Source organism: Meleagris gallopavo, chromosome Z, assembly GCF_000146605.3.
Source record: "Meleagris gallopavo isolate NT-WF06-2002-E0010 breed Aviagen turkey brand Nicholas breeding stock chromosome Z, Turkey_5.1, whole genome shotgun sequence".
Classification (NCBI taxonomy): domain Eukaryota; kingdom Metazoa; phylum Chordata; class Aves; order Galliformes; family Phasianidae; genus Meleagris; species Meleagris gallopavo.
In genome coordinates, this window is record NC_015041.2 from 10,247,002 (window position 1) to 10,271,851 (window position 24,850).

The 24,850-nt window shown below is 34.7% G+C and overlaps 1 protein-coding gene across 1 annotated transcript in view; it reads left to right on the forward strand.

Annotated features, from left to right (window-relative positions):
* The window catches only part of NIPBL (NIPBL cohesin loading factor), a 185,663-nt gene extending 162,162 nt beyond the window's left edge, over window positions 1–23,501 (forward strand). The window contains exons 27-49 of the mRNA XM_010725357.3: window positions 1,203–1,292; window positions 1,539–1,753; window positions 1,875–1,977; window positions 2,832–2,930; window positions 3,030–3,176; window positions 4,186–4,320; window positions 5,494–5,592; window positions 7,141–7,194; window positions 8,538–8,646; window positions 9,214–9,350; window positions 10,870–11,010; window positions 11,812–11,905; window positions 11,999–12,153; window positions 12,420–12,510; window positions 14,979–15,152; window positions 15,719–15,909; window positions 16,667–16,774; window positions 18,192–18,392; window positions 18,796–18,942; window positions 20,326–20,621; window positions 20,933–21,107; window positions 21,728–21,913; window positions 22,492–23,501. Of these exons, the coding sequence (XP_010723659.2) occupies window positions 1,203–1,292; window positions 1,539–1,753; window positions 1,875–1,977; window positions 2,832–2,930; window positions 3,030–3,176; window positions 4,186–4,320; window positions 5,494–5,592; window positions 7,141–7,194; window positions 8,538–8,646; window positions 9,214–9,350; window positions 10,870–11,010; window positions 11,812–11,905; window positions 11,999–12,153; window positions 12,420–12,510; window positions 14,979–15,152; window positions 15,719–15,909; window positions 16,667–16,774; window positions 18,192–18,392; window positions 18,796–18,942; window positions 20,326–20,621; window positions 20,933–21,107; window positions 21,728–21,913; window positions 22,492–22,857 (3,513 nt within the window). The 3' untranslated portion in view covers window positions 22,858–23,501. The remainder of the gene's footprint in view (window positions 1–1,202; window positions 1,293–1,538; window positions 1,754–1,874; window positions 1,978–2,831; window positions 2,931–3,029; window positions 3,177–4,185; window positions 4,321–5,493; window positions 5,593–7,140; window positions 7,195–8,537; window positions 8,647–9,213; window positions 9,351–10,869; window positions 11,011–11,811; window positions 11,906–11,998; window positions 12,154–12,419; window positions 12,511–14,978; window positions 15,153–15,718; window positions 15,910–16,666; window positions 16,775–18,191; window positions 18,393–18,795; window positions 18,943–20,325; window positions 20,622–20,932; window positions 21,108–21,727; window positions 21,914–22,491) is intronic.
* The last annotated feature ends 1,349 nt before the right edge of the window (window positions 23,502–24,850 follow it).

Genomic DNA, 24,850 nt, shown 5'->3' on the forward strand with positions numbered 1-24,850 from the left:
GGGGAGCCCAGAACTGGACACAGTACTCCAGATGAGGCCTTACCAGGGCAGAGTAGAGGGGGAGGATCACCTCCCTCGACCTGCTGGACATGCTTTTTTTAATGCACCCCAGAATGCCATTGGTCTTTTTGGCCACGAGGGCACACTGCTGGCTCATGGCCAACCTGTCGTCCATCGGGACTCCCAGGTCCCTCTCTGCAGAGCTCCTCTCCAGCAGCTCATCCCCCAAATCATCCCCATTAATGAGGTCACCCTTCAGTCTCTTCTCCAAGCTAGAGAGACACAGCTCCCTCTGTCTTTCAAGATATTCCACAGTGATTGATGAATGCTTATGACTGTTTACTGTGGTTTGGACTCTTCAGCTATATAATTAGATCTTTGGGAAAATCTATTCTATTTTGATGTTTTTAAATAATAGATACTTTTCTTTGAAATGTGTCAGTTTGACAAGTTGATTTAAACACTTGTTGATGCTTTTCATTAGCTTATTTCCTTATGCTTTGATCTTGTGAACTTGTAACTGTGCCTTTTCCCACTTGCTGATGTTTGCAAGCTATATTATGTGTTGCAGTTGTGACAAAATTCTCAATCTCTGCTTTTCATGCTGAATTTAAGATGCTTTAAGTTGTGAGATTTATTGCTGAAGAAGAAAAATGTTTTCTAACTAAAGAAGTGTAAGAAATTAATCTATTTAGAGTTTTATTATCAATACTGAATATGACTTGTTGCAGGAATTTGGTGGGTTTTTTTTATTATTATCTGTGTTTTCATATTTCTTTTTATTTGACTTTTTGCCATTTATGTCTTGTCACCTGAGGTGTCACTGTTCTATTTCTGTATTTTATTGTTGGTAATGAGTTTTTAAAGTGTAAAACTCGTGTCAATCTACTCTGTATTATTTCAGTTTTTTTTCTCACTGAGATGGAGTCTTAGCATGCGATCACAAAATGAGAATTAATTGGATCAGTCAATCTGTTTTAAAAACAGTCCTATGCTGCTTTTAATCCCTTTTAGACTTTGACTTCACAAAGTTTGGTTTAGTTTGGATGCAGTTTACAGGTAATTCCTTAAAAAGCTGCTAATGTTTAGCAATTATCAAAACAATGAACCTCACTATATTTTATTGATGGATGTGTAAATTGTCAGGTAATTATTACCACTGAGTGATACTCTGTTTCATAGCTGACTTTCTCTTCTGACAGGCTTCAGGAGGAGAAGATGATATTCAACAGCTACAAAAGGCTTTATTGGATTATCTGGATGAGAACACTGAAACCGATGCATCATTAGTGGTAAATTTCAGTTTTCTGATGTTGAGTATGTATAAAAATAATTTCAATAAAATATCTATTGAATGATTTATGACTTTCAGTCATGCATATTAGTGCTTCAATTCAATTGTTACCCTGACATCTATTGTTGATTGTCTTTTCCAAAGTAGAGTTGATGCATTTGACTCACTCAGTCTTATTATGAATCTTTAATTTCCTTCTTCTCTATCTATTGTTTTTGTTTCTATGTGTTCTCTATCTATCCAGTTTTCTCGGAAGTTTTATATAGCTCAATGGTTTCGGGATACAACTATGGAGACAGAGAAGGCAATTAAATCTCAGAAGGATGAGGATTCATCTGAAGGAACTCATCATGCAAAAGATGTTGAGACCACAGGACAAATCATGCACAGAGCAGAAAGTCGCAAGAAGTTTCTTCGCAGCATCATTAAAACTGCTCCATCTCAGTTCAGTACATTAAAGTATGTTTCAGTACTGCTGATTTCTTTATTAACTTTTATGTGCATAAATCTTATGCATTTGATGTTTTAAATTATTATTTTTAATAAGCATGTCCTAATTATCACAATGAATTTGTTGCAGGATTTATTCTGATACTGTGGACTATGAGGATGCATGTTTGATTGTTCGCTACTTGGCCTCTATGAGGCCGTTTGCCCAGAGCTTCGATATTTATTTAACACAGGTAAACTGTGCCAGAAGTCTTAGTACATTGAAACATCGCTTCTTTCTGATGCCAAACAATTTTAGAGTAGTGTGCAGTAATACCTGTTCATTGTTGAGTACATGTAGTTATCATGCCTTGACCACATGCTTTCATATTCTGTACTGATGATGTAAGTGCTTCTTTTTCTTTCATGCTGAAAGAGTCATACTGAGCATATGTTATTTTGTGTATGAATACAACAAAATCATTATATTAGATATACACAGTGGAAGTGTAAAAGTTTCTGTCAGATGCATGTTCATTTGGTAATGCAGACTCATGAAATGTACCTTAATATGATTTGAAAATATAAGCCAATTTGGTCATTTATTTGCATATGGGCATGTTATTATTACTTTGGGAATTGTTTGACCAGTGTGATTTCTTTCCTTTTTTTGAGAGAAGAGGAATAACATGCTGTCATGAAGACATATTTGAACTTAAGTGATGGCTTAGGTTGCACTACGTTACATTGATTTGCATACAGAGACAACTGCAGTTACAGTGTCCAAATCTAGTTTTCCTGTTTTTAAAGAAAATGGTGAAAGCTGCTTGTTAACAGCAAAAGTACGGTTCAAAGTAAAGGGATGTAGAATAAATATATTGCCCTTGTATAAATCCTGTTTGGACTGGTCTTAGCAGGTCCTAGCATAAATCCATGCCTTGGAACATCATTTACATGCACCTGTGAGAAGATATATTCAATTTTTGGTAGACAGATATTCTTGTTTTAATTAATTAGTTTGCATGTTATTCTTTTTCATTTTTGCCTGTGTTAAGCATTGTTTACTACCTTCCTAAAGCAACTTAAACTATTTTTGTTCTCTTGTTAGATTCTGCGTGTACTTGGTGAAAATGCAATTGCTGTTCGAACAAAAGCCATGAAGTGTTTGTCTGAGGTTGTTGCTGTAGATCCCAGTATTCTAGCCAGGGTAAAAATGAAATATCCATTATACATATGCATAAAATCTGTCATGCTTAAAAGAAATCCTTATTTCTTATTTTGTGTTACTCGTATCTGTTGTTCTTAGCCGGATATGCAGCGGGGTGTTCATGGACGGTTAATGGATAACTCCACTAGTGTACGGGAAGCAGCTGTGGAACTGCTTGGCCGATTTGTGCTCTGTCGTCCTCAGCTTGCTGAGCAGTATTATGACATGCTGATTGAAAGAATATTGGTATGTTGACTTTTGATATTCGTGATTAAGTGACATTGGGAAACTTGTTTTCAGCAGAGTTTGTATGTTTAATAATTTAGAATTACGATCCCAAAAAGTAAATTATACTTTATTGTTTTAAATGACTAGCATCATCCTGGTACTTCCAACCTTGTGAAATGCATTCTTGTTTCTGGTGAGGCTTTTTTACGTCAGAAAATGTAATATGTGCAGAAAGCTGTTGCAGCAGAACCAGGATTTATGTTCCTTTTGATTCCACTGAAGAGGAACAAGCTGAATTTAATTAGGAATTATTCCATATCTCTGAAGTCTGAGATGTGGATCACTGCAAGCCATTTCGTGATAGTGAAAAGAAGATCTACAACACAGTAATCTAAAGTTGACATCTGTAATTACTATTATTATTTTTTTTTTAAAGGAAGAAAAACTGCTTTATTTTTCTGTACTACGTTTTTTGAAAGGTGTCATTTTGAAGTTTATGCTTTATTTTGTATCGATGTTCAGACAAAATAGAATATTAATTTAACTGTGAGATAATACTAGCTTTTACTATCCATGTCAGGCAAGTTTTTAGTCAAGTACAACTCATTTGCTGTAGTTACGGCATGAAATGTTTGTGAAGGACTTTATGCTTATAAGCATAAGAACATCTTGTGTATTCCAGTAATATAGTTAAAGCATCACTGTATCTAGCTTGCAAGCCATGGAAATGAAATTACATGTTTGCAACATCATGAGTTCTTAAAGCAGAGTGTAAGTGGAGGAAGCATTTCAGCAAACTGAGCGGTCCGCCAGCCCTTTAGAATTGTTGCAAATAATGTGGTAGAAATTTATGCTGACCTTTCACATAAGTACCTCTAAAATATTTTAGCTTTTTCTATACATTTTCCAAATTAGTTAAGGTTCAAATATTAGTTAATTAGTTAATGTTCAAATATTAGTTAATTTAACTCATAAATTAATTCATTTGTCTGATTTGTTTTCAAGAGTAATGCTTTTCTCCTCACAGGATACTGGTATCAGTGTCAGAAAGAGAGTCATAAAGATACTTCGGGATATCTGCATTGAACAACCAACGTTTCCCAAAATTACAGAGATGTGTGTGAAAATGATTCGGAGAGTCAATGATGAAGAAGGCATTAAGGTAGAGTAAATGCATAATCCTCAAGATGAACATTGTTTTCTAAAGTTTGCTTTGTTTGTAAATATTGTACCCAGTACTTGTAACTAGTTTGTTAATAGTTACTAACAAGTGAAATTGACATATAAAAATCCTTTCTGCAAAGAAAATAATCTCTAGGACTAAATTGCTTCACATCGGAATATGCCAGATATGGAAGTTTCGCTTATAAATTGTTTTGAGGTATTTATGCGTGCTTCTCTTGCATTAATTCTGAACATTTAATGATTCACTTATTTGACCTGAAATGTTATTTATATGATCACATTCTACTCTGCATTGTATATGCTGAAGGGCAGAAAACTAAGATTAAATGATAAATCATAAACTTGACACTGATGTTTTTGTTTAACTCGGCAACGCAATTTTCAAAATAACTGGGTAATTAAGAATACACTTGTAATAGTTTTGTATCAAACTTATAGTAGGATTAGAAATCTTCAGCTTTACAGTCATGGCATGTATTTTTACCACTTGAGACTCAATGTCGAGTGGCGTTCAGAAAAGACTGTTAATGAAGATGTAGGATTCAAGGTACTGGAGGCTGAATCCAAGATTCTGCAACAAAAGGAGGATGACCTTATTCTCTCTGCAGCTTTTCAGTAACCTCAGAAAAGTGTGGCTGTGTCTGTGCAACATATTTTTATGCCTCTGTGAACCAGGAGAGATTTTACAAGCATTGCAAGAATAATTTTATCTCACTTCCATTCTATTCCACCTTTTCCACCATCAAAAACATTGGAAGAGAACTGCTTCCTAAATTTGACTTGGGTTGTCTATCTACTCCACCTTATCCAACTGTTCTGAAAAACTCCAAAGTAATCTTTCACTGCGCTAATTCTGCTGTAGAAATCATAATCTTGTGTTCAGTTATTTTCCCAAAGAATGCAAATGAATGAAGAAAATTTGTAATCATATGTAAAGAATGTTTCTCTAGCATTAATTCCCAGCAATCAGTTGGTACTTGTACTTGTTTAGAAGCCAATGTAACTCCCAGGAGATAAGAGTCTGCCTCAGACGCTACAATTGTCTTACTTATTTTGAATATTTTCTTATGAAATTGCATGTGTCATGAGCAAACCTAATATGATAGAATAGTTACATACCAAGATAGACTTGTTTTTTTTTTCCTCTTAGAAATTAGTAAATGAGACATTCCAGAAGCTGTGGTTTACTCCAACTCCACACCATGACAAAGAAGCAATGACTAGGAAAATACTGAACATCACTGATGTGGTATGTTTTACAAATTTGAATTAAATTGTATGCAAAGCTTGGTTACGTTTTTTGTATCTTAGAAGCATTATCTGTAGTCTTTTAGAAACAAAAAAAATATGAAATTAACTTACTTGTCAGGTGGTTTTTACTTCATCTTAACTGAGTTCTCCTGATAATTCTACTTTGGAGCACTCACATGATGATGTTAATGCATGATGAGGGTTAAGGATTGGTTTGTTTATTAAAAAAAAAAAATGTATATGTATACATATTCATTTTTGATATGTCAAACTTTGATTTGTACAAGATGTTCTACAAAACCAAAATTTGCAATGGCCAATAATATATTCTGAAACTGCTTAAATTATAAGAACTATTTTCAAAAATTGCTTCTAATCTCCAAAGATACAAAAGCATTGCACTCAGTGCATATGTGGTAGTTTCACCCTGACAGAGAGCTGAAATCTACCACAGCTATTTTCACATTCCCCCACCTCAAAGGAAGAGGAAGAGAAAAATACAATTGAAGAGAGCTCAACAGTAAGGATAAGGAGATGGCTCAACATGGGCAAAAACTCAGCATAGAGAGATTAATTTATTGCTTGTTCCTAGCAGACCAGAGCAGTAAGGACTAAAAACATACTGAAAACAGCTTCCCCCCCCCCTTCACTTTCGTCTGCATCCTCCCCTTGAAGGGAGCAAGAGAACAGGGAATGGCAGCCCATTCTTCTTTTCTACCAATTCTTCTTTTCTACCAATTCTTCTTTTCTACCAATTCTCCATAGTCACTCTGCCCCTTCTCCATGTGAGATCCCTCCCATGGGATGCCATCCTCCCTGAACTGATCCTTGTGGACTTCCTGCAAGGTGGCACCTCTAGAGCTCTATCCCAACACAGTTCTCTATTATGGGGCTCACCCTTCAGAAGCTCGGTGCTTCAGCACTGTTCCCCACAGATGACGGCTTCCCCAGCCTACCTGCCCCACCAAGGGCTGCTCCCCATGGGCTGCAGCTCCTATCGTGGACTGCTCCTGTGGGGGCTCTCCTTGGGCTGCAGCCTCTTTCAGGCCTCATCTACTGCTGCACCATGGTCTCCTACATGGCTGCATGTGCAGATCTGCTGTGTTGTGCTGCCCATGGGCTTCAGAGGGAGAGGCTGCTCGACCTTGGGCCTCTCCTGGGCTGCAGAGAAATTCAGCTCCATGCCTGGAGTACCTCCTGCCCTAATTCTATACTTAGCGCCTGAAGGGCTGCTTCTATCTACATTTTCTCACTCCTTTCTCTCAGTTATAACAACTGCTGTGTAGCAGTTTTTGCCTTAAATAAGGTGCAATAATTTTATTGCTTCAGTTCCTGTCTATGGCAGATCCCTTTTGGAGCACTTGGAGCTGCCTATGATATGGCAGCACAGCTTCTGGGCTCTGCTTTTGGTAGCTTCCTCTATGGCCCCCTCGCTACCAAAACCTCATCACATACACTTTATATAGCATAGTAAAATATGTGTATACTGTTATTGAAGTTCTTCAGGTTCCTCTTTTAACTAGTTTATTTTCATTACTGCTTTTAGGTGGCAGCTTGCAGGGATACAGGGTATGATTGGTTTGAGCAGCTTCTTCAAAATGTGAGTATTACATTTTTAAGGTGTGAGACTATTGTTATAAGAATATTAATGTTTCTTTTGGTACTAAGACACATTGGAAGGAGACTACAGGAGCAATCCTTTAAAGTAAATTCGGTTGATGCTTTTTAAACACAACCTTTCTTTGTTTTGCTTTTTTGCTTTATTGCCACAGTTTTCTTTGATGCTAGTTTCTGTATTTCTGTATGATCTGTTTTAGGAATAATTTATGTACTGATTTTCATTTGGGGAAATTTTAGGGTTTTTTTGTTTTGTTTTGTTCTTTAAATTCATGTTATCTTCAGTAATGACTAACATAATGTGAAGTCCACAGCAAGGAGCTTAATTCTGAAATGAGTATTTGATGTGATGTTGATTTTTTTTTTTTTCAATTGTATATAAGTGTATTTTCATATCTAACATATTTGCTACAACTGAGTGTTAGCAGTGAGTATTTAGAGTATTGCTTACTTCTACATCATATTTTACTCATTTTTATGAGAAATGAGCATGCTTTGTTTAGATCTGCCAGCCATGGTATCTTTCTAATCTACTTTGTGTATGCTTTGGTTAATTTTCAAGTATAAAAGCATGATTCGAGGAACTAAAGGTCTCAAAATACTTCACTTTAGTCTGGAGTGCCATGAAAGTAGTTGCCAAATAAACTGGCTGAAAGCTTGGATGGATAAAGGCTATTGTAAAGGATCAAGCTTTGTTAAATAGTAGAGGATTTCAGGGGCATAATTTCAATACCCTCAGTCATACAAAAGACGGCTCAAGCTGTTTCATTTTATTTTCATGTTTTTTGCTTTATGTCAAAAATGTTCCTTTTTCATTTTGCCCTTTTTTTTCTTTCTTAAACACGTTTAACCTTCTACTAGTTACTGTTGACAATATAAGTGGCTAATTGTTTTCCTCACAATTTCATGAAGCTTAACATTAGCTTTTGTCCCAGTGCAAGCATCATCAGAATTACTCTCTTATGTCCTTCAGATGTAGGGTGTTTTTTTCTTTTTTTTCTTTTTAACTTTTCTTGTATTTTGAATTGATTTCCTACTTCATTTAAGATTTTATTCATCACATAACTTTTATGGAATAGATAAAGAAATTGTTTAGCAATGCAAAATCCTTGATTACTTGTACTAATTATGGTTCCCTGAGCAGCCTGATCTAGTATTAGATCTGAAGCTTGGGTGCCCTGCCTGTGGCAGAGGCATTGGAGCTTGATGGTCTTGAAGTCCCTTCCAATCCAAGCCATTCTGTGATTCTATGATAAAACCAGTATGCATTCTACATAAATGAATATATCCTCACTGTCAAATCATTTTTTGTTTCATTTGCTATAGCTGTTGAAGTCAGAAGAGGATGCCTCATATAAACCTGTGAAGAAGGCTTGTACTCAACTTGTTGACAATTTGGTTGAGCACATCCTTAAATATGAAGAGTCTTTGTCAGGTAAGTCTCTTAGAATTCAGTATCTAAACTGCTTTGAATTTTATATAAAACTGTAACAGTAATTGTTAAAATTACTGTAATGAAAAGTTACTTTTACAGAATTACTACTAAAAAATGAGCAGTAGTGAATTATTGCATGTAAACTCCTTAGGCACTGTATAGTGATAAAGCTTCCCTAATTTTCTCTATATAACTAGAACAACAGAACTACTTCAGAAATATTTGTTAAAAGTTTTAGGTCACTAAAAGCAAAAATATATATATTATTTGCCTTAATATGTTCTACAGTTGTAACAGGAATCATTGGCTGAGACAGTGTATTGTACGTAGTATTTTAAGTATTAAAATGTAATAATGTCTGTTCTTATTATTTCACTTACTTTGTAATTATATGCAAGTATTAATAAATTATGTTCTCATTTCCAATGCTCTTAGCTAAGAAGAATATATAAGGATATTCTGCATTGAAAGATGGAAAGATATGTTTTTAAAAATTTACTCCTATGATATTTAGTTCATATGTTTCTAATAGATCAATTAATATCATATGATTTCTCATTTTTGCAGATTCTGACAACAAAGGAGTGAATTCTGGTCGCTTGGTTGCTTGTATAACCACTCTGTTCTTATTCAGCAAAATCAGGCCCCAGTTAATGGTCAAGCATGCCATGACCATGCAGCCATATCTGGCCACTAAATGTAGTGTAAGTAGAGAAACTTTGAATAGCAGCCTAGTTTTTTTTTCCCCCAGATAATAAGCAAAGAATTTAATGGCTGTTTTAAATACTTGCTGGAATTGAAGATGGGAAAAGAGAAATAAAATAGTATTTCTATTTCATGAGCTGAAGATGTTAGGTTTTTTTGATCATCTCTGTAGCTTTTAAGTTTTACAGTCAAATGAAATGGAAACTTATTCTGCCTCTTTAAGGACTGAAACCCAGCTATTCACCTGTTATATAATAATTTCTTAAAATTATTGTCTCACAGTCAGAGTCTTTAGTTAAGATTCAACATATTAATATTGCGACTGAGGATATGGTTCTGTGTGGCACAATGACTTAACCTGTATCTAATATAGCAGAAGGAGACTGTCCTTCTCTGTCCTTTTCAACACTTAACCTCTCCATTCTCTACCATCCACCTATCCAGCCTTGTTTTTTTGTGTTCCCTTATGAGACAGTTTAGTTTAGAACAATGTCAGATATAATGCTGAACCACTCAGACCAGTAAAATGGTCCACCTGCTTTGAAAAACTGTGGAACTTTCTGGCATTTTGATTTGCACAATGGGCTCAGTGAAGGTTTTGACAAATCACTGATTTGCTAGAAGAAGCAGGGCAGATCATGTTGCTGAGGTTAAAAGAAGAGAATGGCTGAGTGGCTGGCAGCACTGCAATTACCATAGGTTAGCTGCCTATGAAAGGGCAAGTTTGTTATCAGATGAGCTTATAGGTGTATCTTAGCATTTTTAGCTCAGGTGTATTCTGTAGGCACATCTACAAACTTTTAAAGCTGCTTCTGATTAAACAGAGGATTAAAAAGAGATTATTTGCTGTAACATCTCTTTAGTGGATTTCATCAGTTTTTTACTTTTAGAAGTTGAGATTAATTGTAGAGTATGTTAAATGTCTTGATACTGTGTATGGCAGTTATCATGATTAGTATGCCTGATTTGTCAAAAAAGTCAATTTTTGTCAGGACATATATTTAATATATGCAGTGTTTTCCACAGATTTCTCAGTTATAATGCTCATGATTATTCAAGCTGTTAATCACTTTAATTGTAATTTTTACATTCGAGGACGTAGCGTGACTTCATTTGTTACCCAGTGCTTTGTTCCCTGGCATATGTGTCAGAAAGTGTTCTGTAATCTTGTTATAGAGCTCTTTAAAAAAAAAAAAAAAAGAAAAAGAAAAATCAATTAGTTAAATACCATGACAAAAAACTGAGAAGTTTTTAAGCCTCCATACAGCCCAAATGAAAAATAAAGTTATGCTACTACAAATTTTTTTTCCAGAAGTTCCATAAAAACAGGAGCTAGCTTTCAAAATAAGCAGATAGCAGATTGAGAATATTTAAATAGCCTTCTAAATGTTTGCTAAATGCCTCAGTCATATTTTACAAATGTTGGAATTTTTGACTGTCAGTGCATATAATAAAATTTAATTTACAATTAACAACCAGAAATGCTGTTAATTAACTCTGTGAATGCTGTTGTTTCAGACTCAGAATGATTTCATGGTGATCTGCAATGTTGCAAAAATCTTAGAGCTTGTAGTGCCACTAATGGAGCACCCAAGTGAGACCTTCCTAGCCACTATTGAGGAGGACCTCATGAAACTCATCATCAAATATGGCATGACAGTAAGCTTTAAATTGCTGATACTCAGTTTTTTATTCAGTTTCACAGTTTTCATTTAAAGAAAGTCTGTCTTCATTATAAAGTTGCTTACATGTCAGACAAAAAAGAATTTATTGGTTTGATGGAGATACAAAGTCTGCTCCGAAAGCAATGCCTTCTATTTTATTATGTTGGTTGACAGTGTCAGAGGTGGATGTTGGTGGAATGGCAGTAGAGGTTGAAACCTTCCACCAATATTCCGTTAGATTTTGTTGCCATGTGACAGATGCCAGTAGTGGGGCAGTCTGACAAAATCACATCTGACATGGAAGTATGTGTAAAGTGAAGATGAATCACTGAATTCCTCTATGCAGAATAAATGGCAGTCATTGAATGTTTATGAAAACCAAACAGTGAGTGTGGGCACTGTGAGGGGGTGGATTTGCTTTTCCGCAGTGATGACAATAACATGAAAGATAAGCCACATTCCAGATGGCCACGTACAGTTGTCAAACCATGAAATGAAGAATGTCTTGATCAGCTCATCTACACAAATTGGCTAATGGTGGTGACTACATTGAAAAATAATTTTGTAGCTGAGAATTCGCTCTATCTTTGTGTCGTTGTAGTTTCCATGAAAATAAATTAGGAGACATTACTTTCAGTTTGATATACATAGTTTAAATGATTATGAGTTTGGGCAGGTTTTCGAAGCAGTCTAGGAGACTGACTGTTGGAGTGTTTGTTTTCATTATACATAATTCTGTAAAAATTTCAAATTTAAATTCTAATTACATGATTAATTTGTTATTTCTTGCTCCTAGGTTGTTCAACATTGTGTGAGCTGCCTTGGGTCCGTTGTGAACAAGGTCACCCAGAATTACAAGTTTGTGTGGGCCTGTTTTAATAGATACTATGGTAAGTAAAATCATAACGTTATTTTTTCAGTTTTGGTTACAAGTCTTAGGAATGCACCATGTTTAAACATTGTAATTAAAACTTTTACTGTAGGTGCACTTTCAAAATTAAAAAGTCAACACCAAGAAGACCCCAACAGTACAATACTTACTGCCAATAAACCAGCACTCCTTAGATCACTTTTCACTGTTGGAGCACTGTGTCGGCATTTTGATTTTGACCATGAAGATTTTAAGGGCAACAGTAAGGTAAAAGTAACTCATATTTACTCTCCAAATCTTATGAATATTGAATGCTTTACCTTTATTTGAAAGCACAGCATTCCTTGCTGCTCAAAGCTATGTTTTTTTCATAATGCATATAGTAATATTTTTTGGTTTGTAAGTCCGCGTAAAGGCTGTGCATTAATATTGTGTATCTCCTTCACTTTTTGTTTTTTATGGGTTTTGTGAGAGATTAAAAACATCTGTTTCATCTCCAAATAGCTGTTATTTCTTTGTTTTAATTTGTTCAGGTTAACATTAAGGATAAAGTACTTGAACTGCTGATGTATTTTACAAAGCATTCAGATGAAGAAGTACAGACAAAAGCCATTATTGGTCTGGGTAAGACATGCTAATAATTTTTATTCTTCTGCAGGAGCACAAATTTTTCTGTAGTAAAAGGGGAATCAAACTTCACTGCCTGTTTATTTGACAAATTGCTAAGCAAATGTTGTCAAAGGGATGGTAGCTGCATGTGTCTGCTGCAGGGTTTTGACAGAGAATACTTCTTGATGTGTGTCTAAGTTTTAAGAAGCAGAGGATTTCTAAAGTAGTAGAGATGTTATTTATTTCCCCCACATGCAGAAATGTTGTCGCTCCAATTCTAGGTTTTTAGTCCTCAAGGCATGATTAAGGAATAACTAGGAAAAGTGCTGGGAATGTCCTGAGCGTTCTGAATATAGCTGTGTCTTCTGCAGGAGTCAGGGGAACTGCAGCAATTTATACCAAATGGGAGACATTCTGTGAGATTTCACTGGTCATTGAGATAATGCTATAGCCTAAGTATAGATTTCTGCCCTAGGATTTTGTCTTATTTCAATTTTAAATAGGTGCTTTGTCTGAAGGCAGTAGTATGGTATATGTGACTTGCAGTAGTATTTAAACTGCCATTGAGTGTTCTGCATCACATTCATCCTCTGCTCGATATACTATATACTTATGAGAGGACCTTGTTGGGCAGATAGGCCTTAGTTTCCAGAGCAGTTCTGTTCTCATGCATGTGAGCTTGCTATAATTTAGCTGTGAACTATAGTTTCAGTATGGAAAATAATTTGCCTCCTTATGCCGATGTTTTGGTCACTTTTTAGATGACTCTAAGAACCAAGACTTATTCTTGTTGCGATATTCTGTGAGAAACCTTTTCAAACAACTAGGTGGGGCCAATGGCTTTGGAATAGCTTCAGTTGTAGTTGTAAACAGGTTTAGCATTTGCTTTGGTATGTATCACTCCAGTTGAGGAATTCAGCTTAACTGTAAGTCTTTTGAGGAGTAATTGTAGTTCTTTTCCCAGTGTCCCTTCAAGTCAGGTTGAGGATTTAAAATGTAGGTAATAAATATAGCTATACCTCCAACTGTCTAAAGGTACAGTCTTACTTGGCCAAGGCTCACTATTAACAGAATGAACATAGCAGGTGTTTTATGTTTCATCCTCTATGAGAAATTATTATACCAAATAAGATTTCTTCCCCACTTACAGAACATGGAATGTAAGCATCTCTTTGAGAGTACTGGTGTTTTTAAACTCCTTTGAGTGACTGAAGGAAGGAATGGATTATGGGCTGTTACACATACATATGCTCATGCTTTTGTTTTTGTTTTTATTTTAAATTAACCTGAAAAATGGATTGAACTTGCTCAGACATGATTAACTTATAAACATTACTATATAGTTGTACAGAATAAAATTATACTAGATACTTCAGAGACCGTCATCACTATTTTTCTTCTTTTTTCCCTTTTCCCCCTCAATATCCTCTGCCTTCTGTACTCTCCTTGTTTTGAGATTGAAATGAGGTCAGTCACACTGAGGTTTTGCCCTACATTTAGCCATTATCTATACTGTGTGTACAGAGCCATTTTTAAAAATCTAGCTCAGTCTTCCCTTCATGACAGCCACTTTAATACATTGCATAATTTTTTATTATCATTTTTGCTGTCACTTTTTTCCCATTCAGTTTTTTATGTTGTCTCATTGGTCATTGAGGGTATTAGCTTCCTGTAGTCACTTAATGTCCACTTTTCTTTAAGAGCCTTTAAAAAAAAAAAAAAAGTAGTTAAACATAGTTAAAATAGAGACATAGTATTCCTATTACTGTTTTTTATGGAACAGTGAAGAGTTGTCAGCAGCATTTCTAAATCTACACACATAATCTATAATGGTACATACAGTTGCTAATTTATATTCAAGTTTTTATTAAATAAAGACTTCTCGAACTAAGAGTAGCCAATTCTTTCTGAAGGGTAAAGCTGCGTCTGAAAACACTTTTGTAGTGTGCATCTTCCGAAAGTTGTAGTTTTGGAAGCACTTACAGAGAGTTTTCAAGAGTCTTTTCTAGGTATGTGACTGACAGGAGGAGGTATAAATTTTATTTTACTCTGTTCACTATGTTATTTTCTTTTAAGATTTTATTTTTAAGTGTTTGTAATTTTTATCAGTTTTTCTATAACCAGTTACTTCTAGTTATGTTTTTCACTTGTTCTCTAGAGAACTTCTAATCCTTTAGGTGCAGGCCACCACATTGGATGTGCTTCTGGATGCATATAACTCTTCTTTCTGCAGCTGCCCCGGGTCAGCATCCTGTATTTATCAAGTGTATTGCAAGTGTATTGCTGTAGCTGATAGAACTCCTTATAGGTTTTGGACGATGACCATGTGAAAAAGCAATTCTGTTTGGACTAGAAAAGCAATACTGTTGTAGGAATGGGAAGACATGTATTTCACACCTTTGTTTTGTAGCAAGACTTAAAAAATAGTAATACAATTTCTATATTATAATAATATGGAATATGTCCTATTTTTCCACCCTTAGGATTTGCATTTATACAACACCCAAGCTTAATGTTTGAACAGGAAGTAAAGACTCTGTACAACAGCATTCTTTCAGATAAGAACTGTTCAGTAAACTTAAAAATCCAGGTGTTAAAAAACCTCCAGACCTACTTGCAGGAGGAGGACACACGTATGCAGCAGGCAGACAGAGACTGTAAGTGTTGAGTTCTTCTGTGATCATTATTTCATCTGTGTAAAATCTAACTTTCTTGCATACAATCATGTATATGTTAACCGAATCACTTGAAATTATTATTTATCAATAACATTGTCCATGAAGTATCCTAGAGGTATTTTCAGATTTCATTATGTGCCATAGGTAAATCGAGAAGTGTAGCTTATTATTAGCTTTCAAGATATATAAATCCTGGAAGCAATCCAAAATATGTAATTGCTATAGTGATGATAGTAATACTTTTCATCAAAATCTTATCTGAGGTTAATCTGTAGATACAAAATGAAAAATAATAAGGAATTTTTAAAATGAAAAGCATTTACTAAGGAACAAAAATTTAATTAAGTTCACGTCTCTAGCTATCAATCTTGAAGAGTATTTTCCATCCAACTGTTCTGTTATTCATGAGATCATAAAACCCATTCTAAGACAGCTGAAATGTTTTGAGTACATAGTAAAACTTAATTATCAATTACATGTCAATTAATGGCAAAGTAAGTTGTTATACTGTGGTGAGTGTGCTGTTTATTTTATCTTTTCTACAGGGAAAAAAGTAGCAAAACAGGAAGACCTAAAAGAAATGGGTGATATTTCTTCAGGGATGAGTAGTTCCATCATGCAGCTGTATCTCAAACAGGTCCTTGAGGCTTTCTTTCATACCCAGTCCAATGTACGCCACTTTGCTCTAAATGTCATTGCACTGACGTTAAACCAGGGTCTCATCCATCCTGTTCAGGTATGGTAGGCATTTCTGACAGGGAGAATGGGGTTGTTATTGTTACAGGTTTTTACACTTGCTAGGTGAATTCCCAGTGTTCCTCTTCTAGCTGTGTTACAGTGATTTCTTACTACAGCAAAAGGTGCTTTATAGAAAATGTACTTTAAATATGTGTTAGCTGGTTAGCCAGCCAGATTCCAAATGTTCTTTTTTTTCTTCCTTTGGATCAAGCTGTCTAGCCAGTGACTAAAGAGCATGTACAGACTGACGCAGAATCATGTTACTTTTCTATTAAAAATTTCAGATGCATACCAGGTCTTTTTCTTCTTTTTATTTTTTGCACTGAAAACTGTGTCAGCTTGCCTCTCAATCAGTATCCATATCCTCCACTGTCCAAACTGTCTTCAGTTGTAATCACCATTATTCTTACATAATGTTTTTGTTTCTATTATTTTTATTTATATTGTTCTTAATGCTGCAGCCATCATGCATATTCAGTCAGAAGAGATATGAGTTTTTTTAAATGGCATTTTTTAGAGTTTGAGAAGAATAGGAACTCAACCTGAAACCTTGCACAATTTATACCATCACTTTTAATGCTGGTCTTTCTTGTATATTGTACTTTGCTTGCAAAAAGTGGTCTGGAGGTTAAGTTGCAGAGAGCTTCCTATTCTAGTTTCTACAGTAGTCAGAATACAAGAACAGTAAATGGAAGAACAAAGAGTGAGAAAGAGGTAGTATAATGACCAAATAATCATTTCATTTGTTTTTCAAGTGTGTGCCATACTTAATTGCTATGGGCACAGATCCAGAGCCCTCTATGCGAAACAAAGCTGACCAGCAGTTGGTGGAAATAGACAAAAAATATGCTGGTTTCATTCACGTAAGTAATTCTAATGTAAAGTTTTATACCATAATGTTTGTTGATGGTTTAGCTTGAACGTGCCACAGCTGCAGAAGAACATAAACTAACAATCAATATAAGCAATTGTAAAGAAGATCCCATCTCTTTCTCCTGCTCGAAGATTTCTGTTCCTAAAAACAGGAAATATGTAATAGAATATAACCATATGAAGCATCAGTTTCAATTTAAAATTTCTTTTAGTTTCTAATTCACAATATTTTCTACACTGGATAGTACATAAGAGTATTTATTTTATAAAAGGTAAGGATAGCTGTTTCATTATGCTTAGCAGTAACTTACCTGTAGTTATATACTAAGGATCAGAACACCTTGCTCAAAGAAGAGGTCCTTAGAGTAGTTTGTATTCGAATTTTTAGAGCATTGAGACTTTATTGACAGTAATCTGATCATAGGCAGCATAGGAAGATATTTAGAACTGGGAGATCTTGCTAAGGAAAAATCTGAGGTCTGAGTCTGCGGACTTGTAGATTTGTGGCATAGTGTCAATAGTTCTGGTTGAGATGTGAAACAGAGTTGCAGAACTTTTACCTCATTGCAGAAGTTTTCATACTTGGTTCAACATTCATTCAGCCGTGTATACTGCTTTATGGAAGATCCAAAATCTGCCTGTATTTCTACTGAGACTGAAACACTGTGTTGTTCATGGTATCCAAACATATACTTAATGCAGTAGGTGAAGGCCAACTATGGTGTTTGCTCTGTAGGTAGTTCTGGTATAAAACACTGTATACAAGAAGAGATAGTCATGTTGAAGTGAAGAAAAGGGATTATGGGGAGAGTTGGATCTGCAGCCTACCTAAAGATTCAGTTTGTTCTGAAAATATAGTAGCCATGAAATAAGCAAAATCAGCTAGAAATTCTATTATATGTGCAAAAAAAAAATCTCATTTTCTGATGGTTAATTTCCACTAATATGGGCTCAGTATTGGTTTCAACACAGTTTACATAAGCATACATATTTGGTAAATTATTCTACAGATGTATGAACATTAATGTATTCTTGAAAGCAGCCTAAACTGGAATACCATGCTGCGGTTGGTAAGCAGATTAGCTGTAAATGTTTTACATAGGTAAGTGGTGAAGGCATTTTGCAAGACATTTTGACCTCCAACACAAATTCTGTTATAACCCGTTTAGCAGCTCAGGAGCAAATCAAGAGCAGATCAGGAGCTCGAGAGTATCATTACATAGAATGTCTGAAAAATTCAGATGAGCAGTCGCTTAAAAGGAAGTAAGCTATTTCTTAATAGAGATGCTAGTGGTTTCTTTTCATAGACATTTGTTTAAAATTTCCCGTGGCAAGATTTATATTATTTCATGTTTCAGTTTTATCCTTGAAAGCTATTTAAATAAAATAAATACTTTATCATTTCAGATGAAAGCAGTGGCTGGTATGAAGATGTCTTACCAGGTACAACAGGCAATCAATACCTGTCCAAAGGATCCCGTAAGAGGCTTTAGACACGATGAATCATCCAGTGCATTGTGTTCACACCTATACTCTATGATCCGAGGGAACCGTCAACACAGACGAGCATTTCTAATTTCTTTACTCAATCTCTTTGATGATACTGCAGTAAGCATCATCTTTCCTTCCAAAAAGAAATTTGATATAGCGTTACAAGATTAAATGCTCCTTTCACAATGTATTTCTATGACATAATTATTGATAATTTACTTCCCTAGTATGTTTTGTTTTACTCTGTAATATGAGGCATTTACCTGTGTAACAGAATGTGCTTCTTAATTTTGCATCCTTCTGTATTTTTCCATATCCCAATTTGGATTGTTTAGAAATAAAGTATGTTCACCTTAATATATGTTATTTAAAGTGGAATGGGAAGTATCTAAAATAAAATCTGTGATCATTATTTTTGCTCAAGGTTGTTAGGAGTACCGTGCAAGTGTTTGAGTCTAATTTTGTATGTATTTGTGTGTGTATTTATATGTACATTTATATTTGTCAATTTATTTTCCAGAAAACAGAGGTGAATATGCTCTTGTACATAGCAGACAATCTAGCCTGTTTTCCTTATCAAACACAGGAAGAGCCACTGTTTATAATGCATCATATAGACATTACACTATCAGTTTCTGGTAGCAACCTACTACAGTCATTTAAAGAGGTATGTGCCTTTAAACTTAATATATTTATCATACTGACAACATAAACTTTTCTATAATTTCACCAGTTTTTTAGTGAGTGTAGTATGATTATGATGATATGGGCAAGCAGCATTACTTTATAATCATTACATGAAAAATAAACAACCCCTTTCTGCTCTGGCCTGGATCTGGAAGATGCGAATTAAAAACTTTCCTTACAATGCTGCTTATGTTATTAAAAAAGAATGATGATTTTTGAGACACTAACATGAAATATATGTAATTCTGTAGTATTTCTGAGAAATAAGAAGTTATATGAATCACTATAAAATGCTGATTTATTGTGGTTGTTTAATAATAACCATGTTTGCTGTTTAATTTGCTTTGTTGTCAAGTAAATGATGTTATTTTTATATATTTCATCTGAGAAACTTAAACTACACTGTTTACTACAAGAAAAGAGTACGCAGAATGTAATTGCATATGATGGCATATAAAAACCCTGGTTGTGGCGTCTGTTGTAACTGAATATACAACACTGTAAGCAAAATACTTCTATTTCTCAAATACTTAAGAAGCTAATTTTCCTGGACAGCTCTAAAGCTGTTAGGTCCGAGCTGTTAGGAAGCAAGCCCATTTCAAGAATTTCCAATCTGACCATTAAGTCAGCTGATGCCTGGAAACTACATTGTTTTGAGTACAACCCTACAAAAGCTGCTTTTTAATCTGTGAGTCTGGAGTACATTCTTCAGATGGAGCACCAGTGTGTAGCACCACTGTAGCACAGTGAGGATACCCATGGGGACATCAAGTTATGTGTTATGAAAAGTCAGAGTAGGTGTGTAGTAATAATGCAAGTGTGAAACAGTAGCTCTACAAGTAGCAGAACTGATTTCTAGTAGAACTGTGTATTATTGCTTGGGGTTTCTTTGATCAACAGTGTAATTAATATGATAGAATTTTAACAGAAGCAAGAATTACAAAAAGCTGAGACTTCTCTGTACCTACATGTGGAAGTATATGTAATGCACAAAAATGATATCCAGGTGTCAGAAAAAAACTTGCCTTATATTTGTTTTATTGTATCCTGCCTTCTAATACATTTTTCTGGCACTATTAACACTACTTTTTAAAACTGCTGTGAAGTCTTTGTTGCTTCATTTACTTCTATTGTATCCACCTTGCAAAAAATGTGGTCTTTAGATCAGCTTTTCTCAGGGGGAGTCCAAGGAACAGTTGAGTATCTTTTCACCATAAGTAATTTTAATCTTTGAATTTATGAATTAATAATGTTGTTCAGGGAATTCATGCTGATCTCAACCAATGATGATTTTGGAAAAATTTTTTAGAAATGTGTTACTTTACCCTAATTATGGATTGTCTATTAATTTTCTGTTTCACAGTCTATGGTGAAAGACAAAAAAAAGGAAAGAAAGCCTTCATCAGATGAGGAGACAGAGAGTGACAGTAATAGTGGCAGTGAGAGCGAAAGTGAAGAAGAAGCTTCTAAGCCTCGGAGGTTACGAAAACGAGTAGATTCTGATTCAGATTCTGATGAAGAAAATGATATAAATGCTGTGATGAAATGTTTACCAGAAAACTCAGCTCCTTTAATTGAATTTGCAAATGTGTCTCAAGGCATATTATTACTTTTGATGCTGAAACAGCATTTGAAGAACCTTTGTGGATTCTCTGATAGGTAAGGATACTTAGATAGTCTAGTGTTTGTTTTTTTTTTTGTAAGGATTAAGTTTGGACATTTTTTTAAAAATTGATTGTAACTCAATGTAATCAACAGGTTTCTGTAAGGGAAAACGCATAAGTGTAATAAGTCAATGCAATGAAACAGAAATGTTAGCTTAGAAAAAGCAATGACTGCATTTCTTATCAGAATGTCTGTTGTATATGAAATGATGCAAATATATCTGCATAAGCTGAAGATTTTAAAAGCTTTCCTTTGAAATTTTTTGGAACATCCGCAAAAGCTTTTCTCTTATTTTCATTAAACAGTAAAATTCAGAAATATTCTCCATCTGAGTCTGCAAAAGTTTATGATAAAGCGATAAACAGGAAGACAGGAGTGCATTTTCATCCAAAACAAACTCTGGATTTTCTGCGGAGTGATATGGCTAATTCCAAGATCACTGAAGAAGTGAAGAGGAGTATAGTAAAACAGTACTTAGATGTAAGTAAAGTTGCCCAGCAGGATATCTAAAACTCTTCTAACCTAGTTAACACAATATAAACTTGAAAGAAGATGCTCTTGGATTGATGAACATTTCAAATTTCAAAAAGTTGTTTTCCTAGTAATCATATGCAATATTATGATAACACAACTTCTTTTCAGGATGCTTAGCTGTATTACTTTTCAAAGTCTCCTAATAAATTTAAACACAACAAACAATAATTTTAACTGAGCAATATTCATCTTTACAAAGTATTTTCTAATTTCTGATATCCTTTCCTTTGTAATTTGTTGTTTTTGACCCTGATGGCTTCCATCAGAGTGAAATAGAATAGATCCAGCACATTTATCTTTTCTTTTTCTTCTTGGCAGTTCTATAAAATATTAACTAGAGAAAACTTGGAAATTGTGGAAACATGGGAAGAAAGCTTTAGATATCCAGTAGGAAATGAGAGGACAGAAAGAAGTGTGTAGAGGAGACCGCAGGAGCTGTTCAAGTTTGAAGCTGCCTTTTGTTTTACTGCATTCTTATGTTTCCATTTGGTTTTATTTAATGTAGCATCTTATAAATATGTAATTTAAAAGTTACAGTGTAGAGTAACCTGTGTGGTCTCTTTTAGTTCAAGCTCCTTATGGAACATTTGGATCCTGATGAAGAAGAAGAAGATGGAGAGGTGTCAGCTAGCACAAATGCTCGGAACAAAGCAATTACCTCGCTGCTTGGAGGAGGCAGCCCTAAAAACAATGCAGCTGAGACAGAGGACGATGAAAGTGATGGGGAGGATAGAGGAGGAGGCACTTCAGGGGTGAGGCGGAGGAGGAGTCAACGTATTTCGCAGCGTATTACGTAAAATGATTTTTATGTGCTTATAAATGTCAGTCTATAATATTAAATGTACACCAAGTAATGTAATCCACATGAAAGAAAGCATTTTGTAGATAGAGATTCTCTACTTAACCGTTTATACAACTTTTGTAGAAAGTTTAACAGAAAAGACAATAAAAAAACAAAACAAAAAAAAAGAGAACAACTAGAAAATGAGATTTATCCAGTATAAAAAGTTATTAATTTTCCTTTGGAATGTACTGTGTGTTATCCTTTTTATTGTTGCCAAGTTTTTATGTAGCTTTATGATTCATGTGTATATATAATTTTATATATCATTAAGAGATAAAGACACGGGTACAAATTAAGAGTATGTGGTTTTACAAGGATATGTTAACCCCTTGGCGCTGGCGGTCGCGGTGCGTCTCATTGCCGGCAATGGAATGTGTGCCGGGAAATCCCAACTCCCGGCGTCAAGGGATTAAAAGCAATAAAAGCAATAATTTCACTAAAGTTCTTTTGTGTAACACATGGTCTTTTTTCCCCCCAATGTTTTAGTCATTGAGAAGGTCAAAACGAAATTCAGACTCTACGGAGTTGGCTTCACAGATGAATGAAAGTGTTGATGTCATGGATGTCATCGCTATTTGCTGTCCAAAGTACAAAGATCGACCACAAATTGCAAGAGTAGTACAGAAAACCAGCAATGGCTTCAGTGTTCAGTGGATGGCAGGCTCCTACAGTGGCTCCTGGACTGAGGCTAAGCGCCGTGATGGCCGCAAACTGGTGCCTTGGGTAGACACTATTAAAGAGTCAGACATTATTTACAAAAAAATTGCTCTAACGAGTGCTAATAAGCTGACTAATAAAGTTGTTCAGACTTTACGATCGCTGTATGCCGCCAAGGATGGAACTTCAAGCTAATGATTTGTACATGCAGCCAAATTTACGTGAATTGAAATAACAGAAAAACTTGAAATATCAACTTTCTGGCAAAAAAATAAAAAATAAAAAAATTAAAAATCAGTTAAATGAAGAGTAAGAATGGACACAGGACACAGGAAAAAAAGAAGGAAATGTTTGGTAAACATTTTTGTGGGAGCTTCCTTCGCTGTTGTGCAGCAGAAACTTCTCAGTTCATTTTTACTCCCACTGTATTATAGTTTAACAAAAAATTGTTTATATCTTGAAAAAAAAACTTTCTGTTTAAAAAAAAAATAAACAAGTGAATGTTGGAAATTAGTCTGTTAATGTTCTTAATAAAGTGTTCTTGGAGTTTAACCTAGCAGCGGATGGCTTTCTTTAGCTTAGCCCAGTTTCCAGGGAAGCATTGTTTTTCCAGGCTGTAAAATGGCAGAATCTCCTGGATATATAATTTATTCTGTTGAAGAAAAAAGAGGAAAAAAAAAAAAAAAAGCATGCAGTATCTATGACCTATCTGCAGGAGGAGTTTTTTGTAAATGTAGATTTTGATGTATTAGGTCACCCTGAAATAATACAAGAAAAGGGATCCCCAGCAAATCTGGTGGAATGAATACTGCAATAAATTTTTTTACTTCTCTTTGTTACTTGTCTGTTTCCATTTGAATTTCTTATTGTAAAGATCTGTTTAAATCCATTTATATTATTTTGCAGTCTTTTATGTAAAATTTACTATAGCAGTGGTTTTCAAAACAATACATAAGATATTGTTTATACAGTTTGTATAGGCTGACTTCTGAATAATTGGTATCTTTTTATTTTTATCCCTTAAGGGTGTAAACACAAGTTAACTCCAGGGTTTGATTGTATCCTGCAATATTTAGTATTAACTATATGATTTAGCACTGTGCCAAACACATTTTCAAGAGTACATTTTGATATAAAAAGAAACTATAGTTTATTCCTTGTATGCTTCAATTTCTTTCTAATACTGTCCAAATGGTAATTTATGATAGTTTAAGTTTTGGGAAAGTTGAATGACTCTTCTGCTTGGGCTAACTGGCCACGTATGTATCTCTCTGTTTTGAAAGGTAGAGGTCTGTGTAAAAAGGAAATAGCTACCAGTATCTGAGGAGTGAATGGATATGGATCTGGGCAATTATGCTACATTCCTTCACAAATGAATTTTTTTTTCAAGTTTGTATATTAGGCTTTTTTCTTTTTTTTTATAAATTAATTGAATTTTCACAATTTTTGTAAATTGAAAAAAAAAATTACTGAAAGCTTTTGGAAGCATTTGCTTCAAATGCATTGCGTCGAGCCTTTCATGAGTTTGATTTTCTAGATTGCAAAGAAGTCAATCTAAAACAGAAACTTTTTAAAGAGTGTATTAAACCTTGCTGTGTTCCAAAATCTGTTTGTCTAAAACAAGTGTTCCTCAATAAGTTAATATTTCTTTGTATATTTTCTTCTGCAGACTTAATTTGTAGTAGGATATTTTTATTGAAATTAGTTTGCAGAACTTCAGTACTTTATCCAATTTGTGAGGAATAGTAACAGCATTCCAAAATACACTCAAGTGCAGAAATGACGTTAAACTGAAATGATTGATAACTCCTCAGAATCTAGTTAGTAACTGTTCCTGTGGGAAACAGCTGTTTGCTGTTCCACCACTGGAACAGAAATATTTTCCCAGCCTTTTGTCTTCCCTGTTGATGTTGTTAAGTAGCAAGTTGAGCACACTTTGCAAGGGTGAACTCCTGGTGATTGAAGCAAGAACTGCTTACACAGATGCAGCCTCAAATCTCTGTCACTCATCTGTTAGGTATTTCTGTTTTATATCAAAGCATTATTTTTCGTATGTAATACAGGCATTTCCATGTTCATTAACAGTTTTGTTTTCTCTTTTTTTCCTGGTCATCTGGCTTTCCCAATAGCAAAGAATTGTGAAGTTTTCGTTTTTTGGGGATTTTTTGTTTTGTTGCTTTCTTTTGTT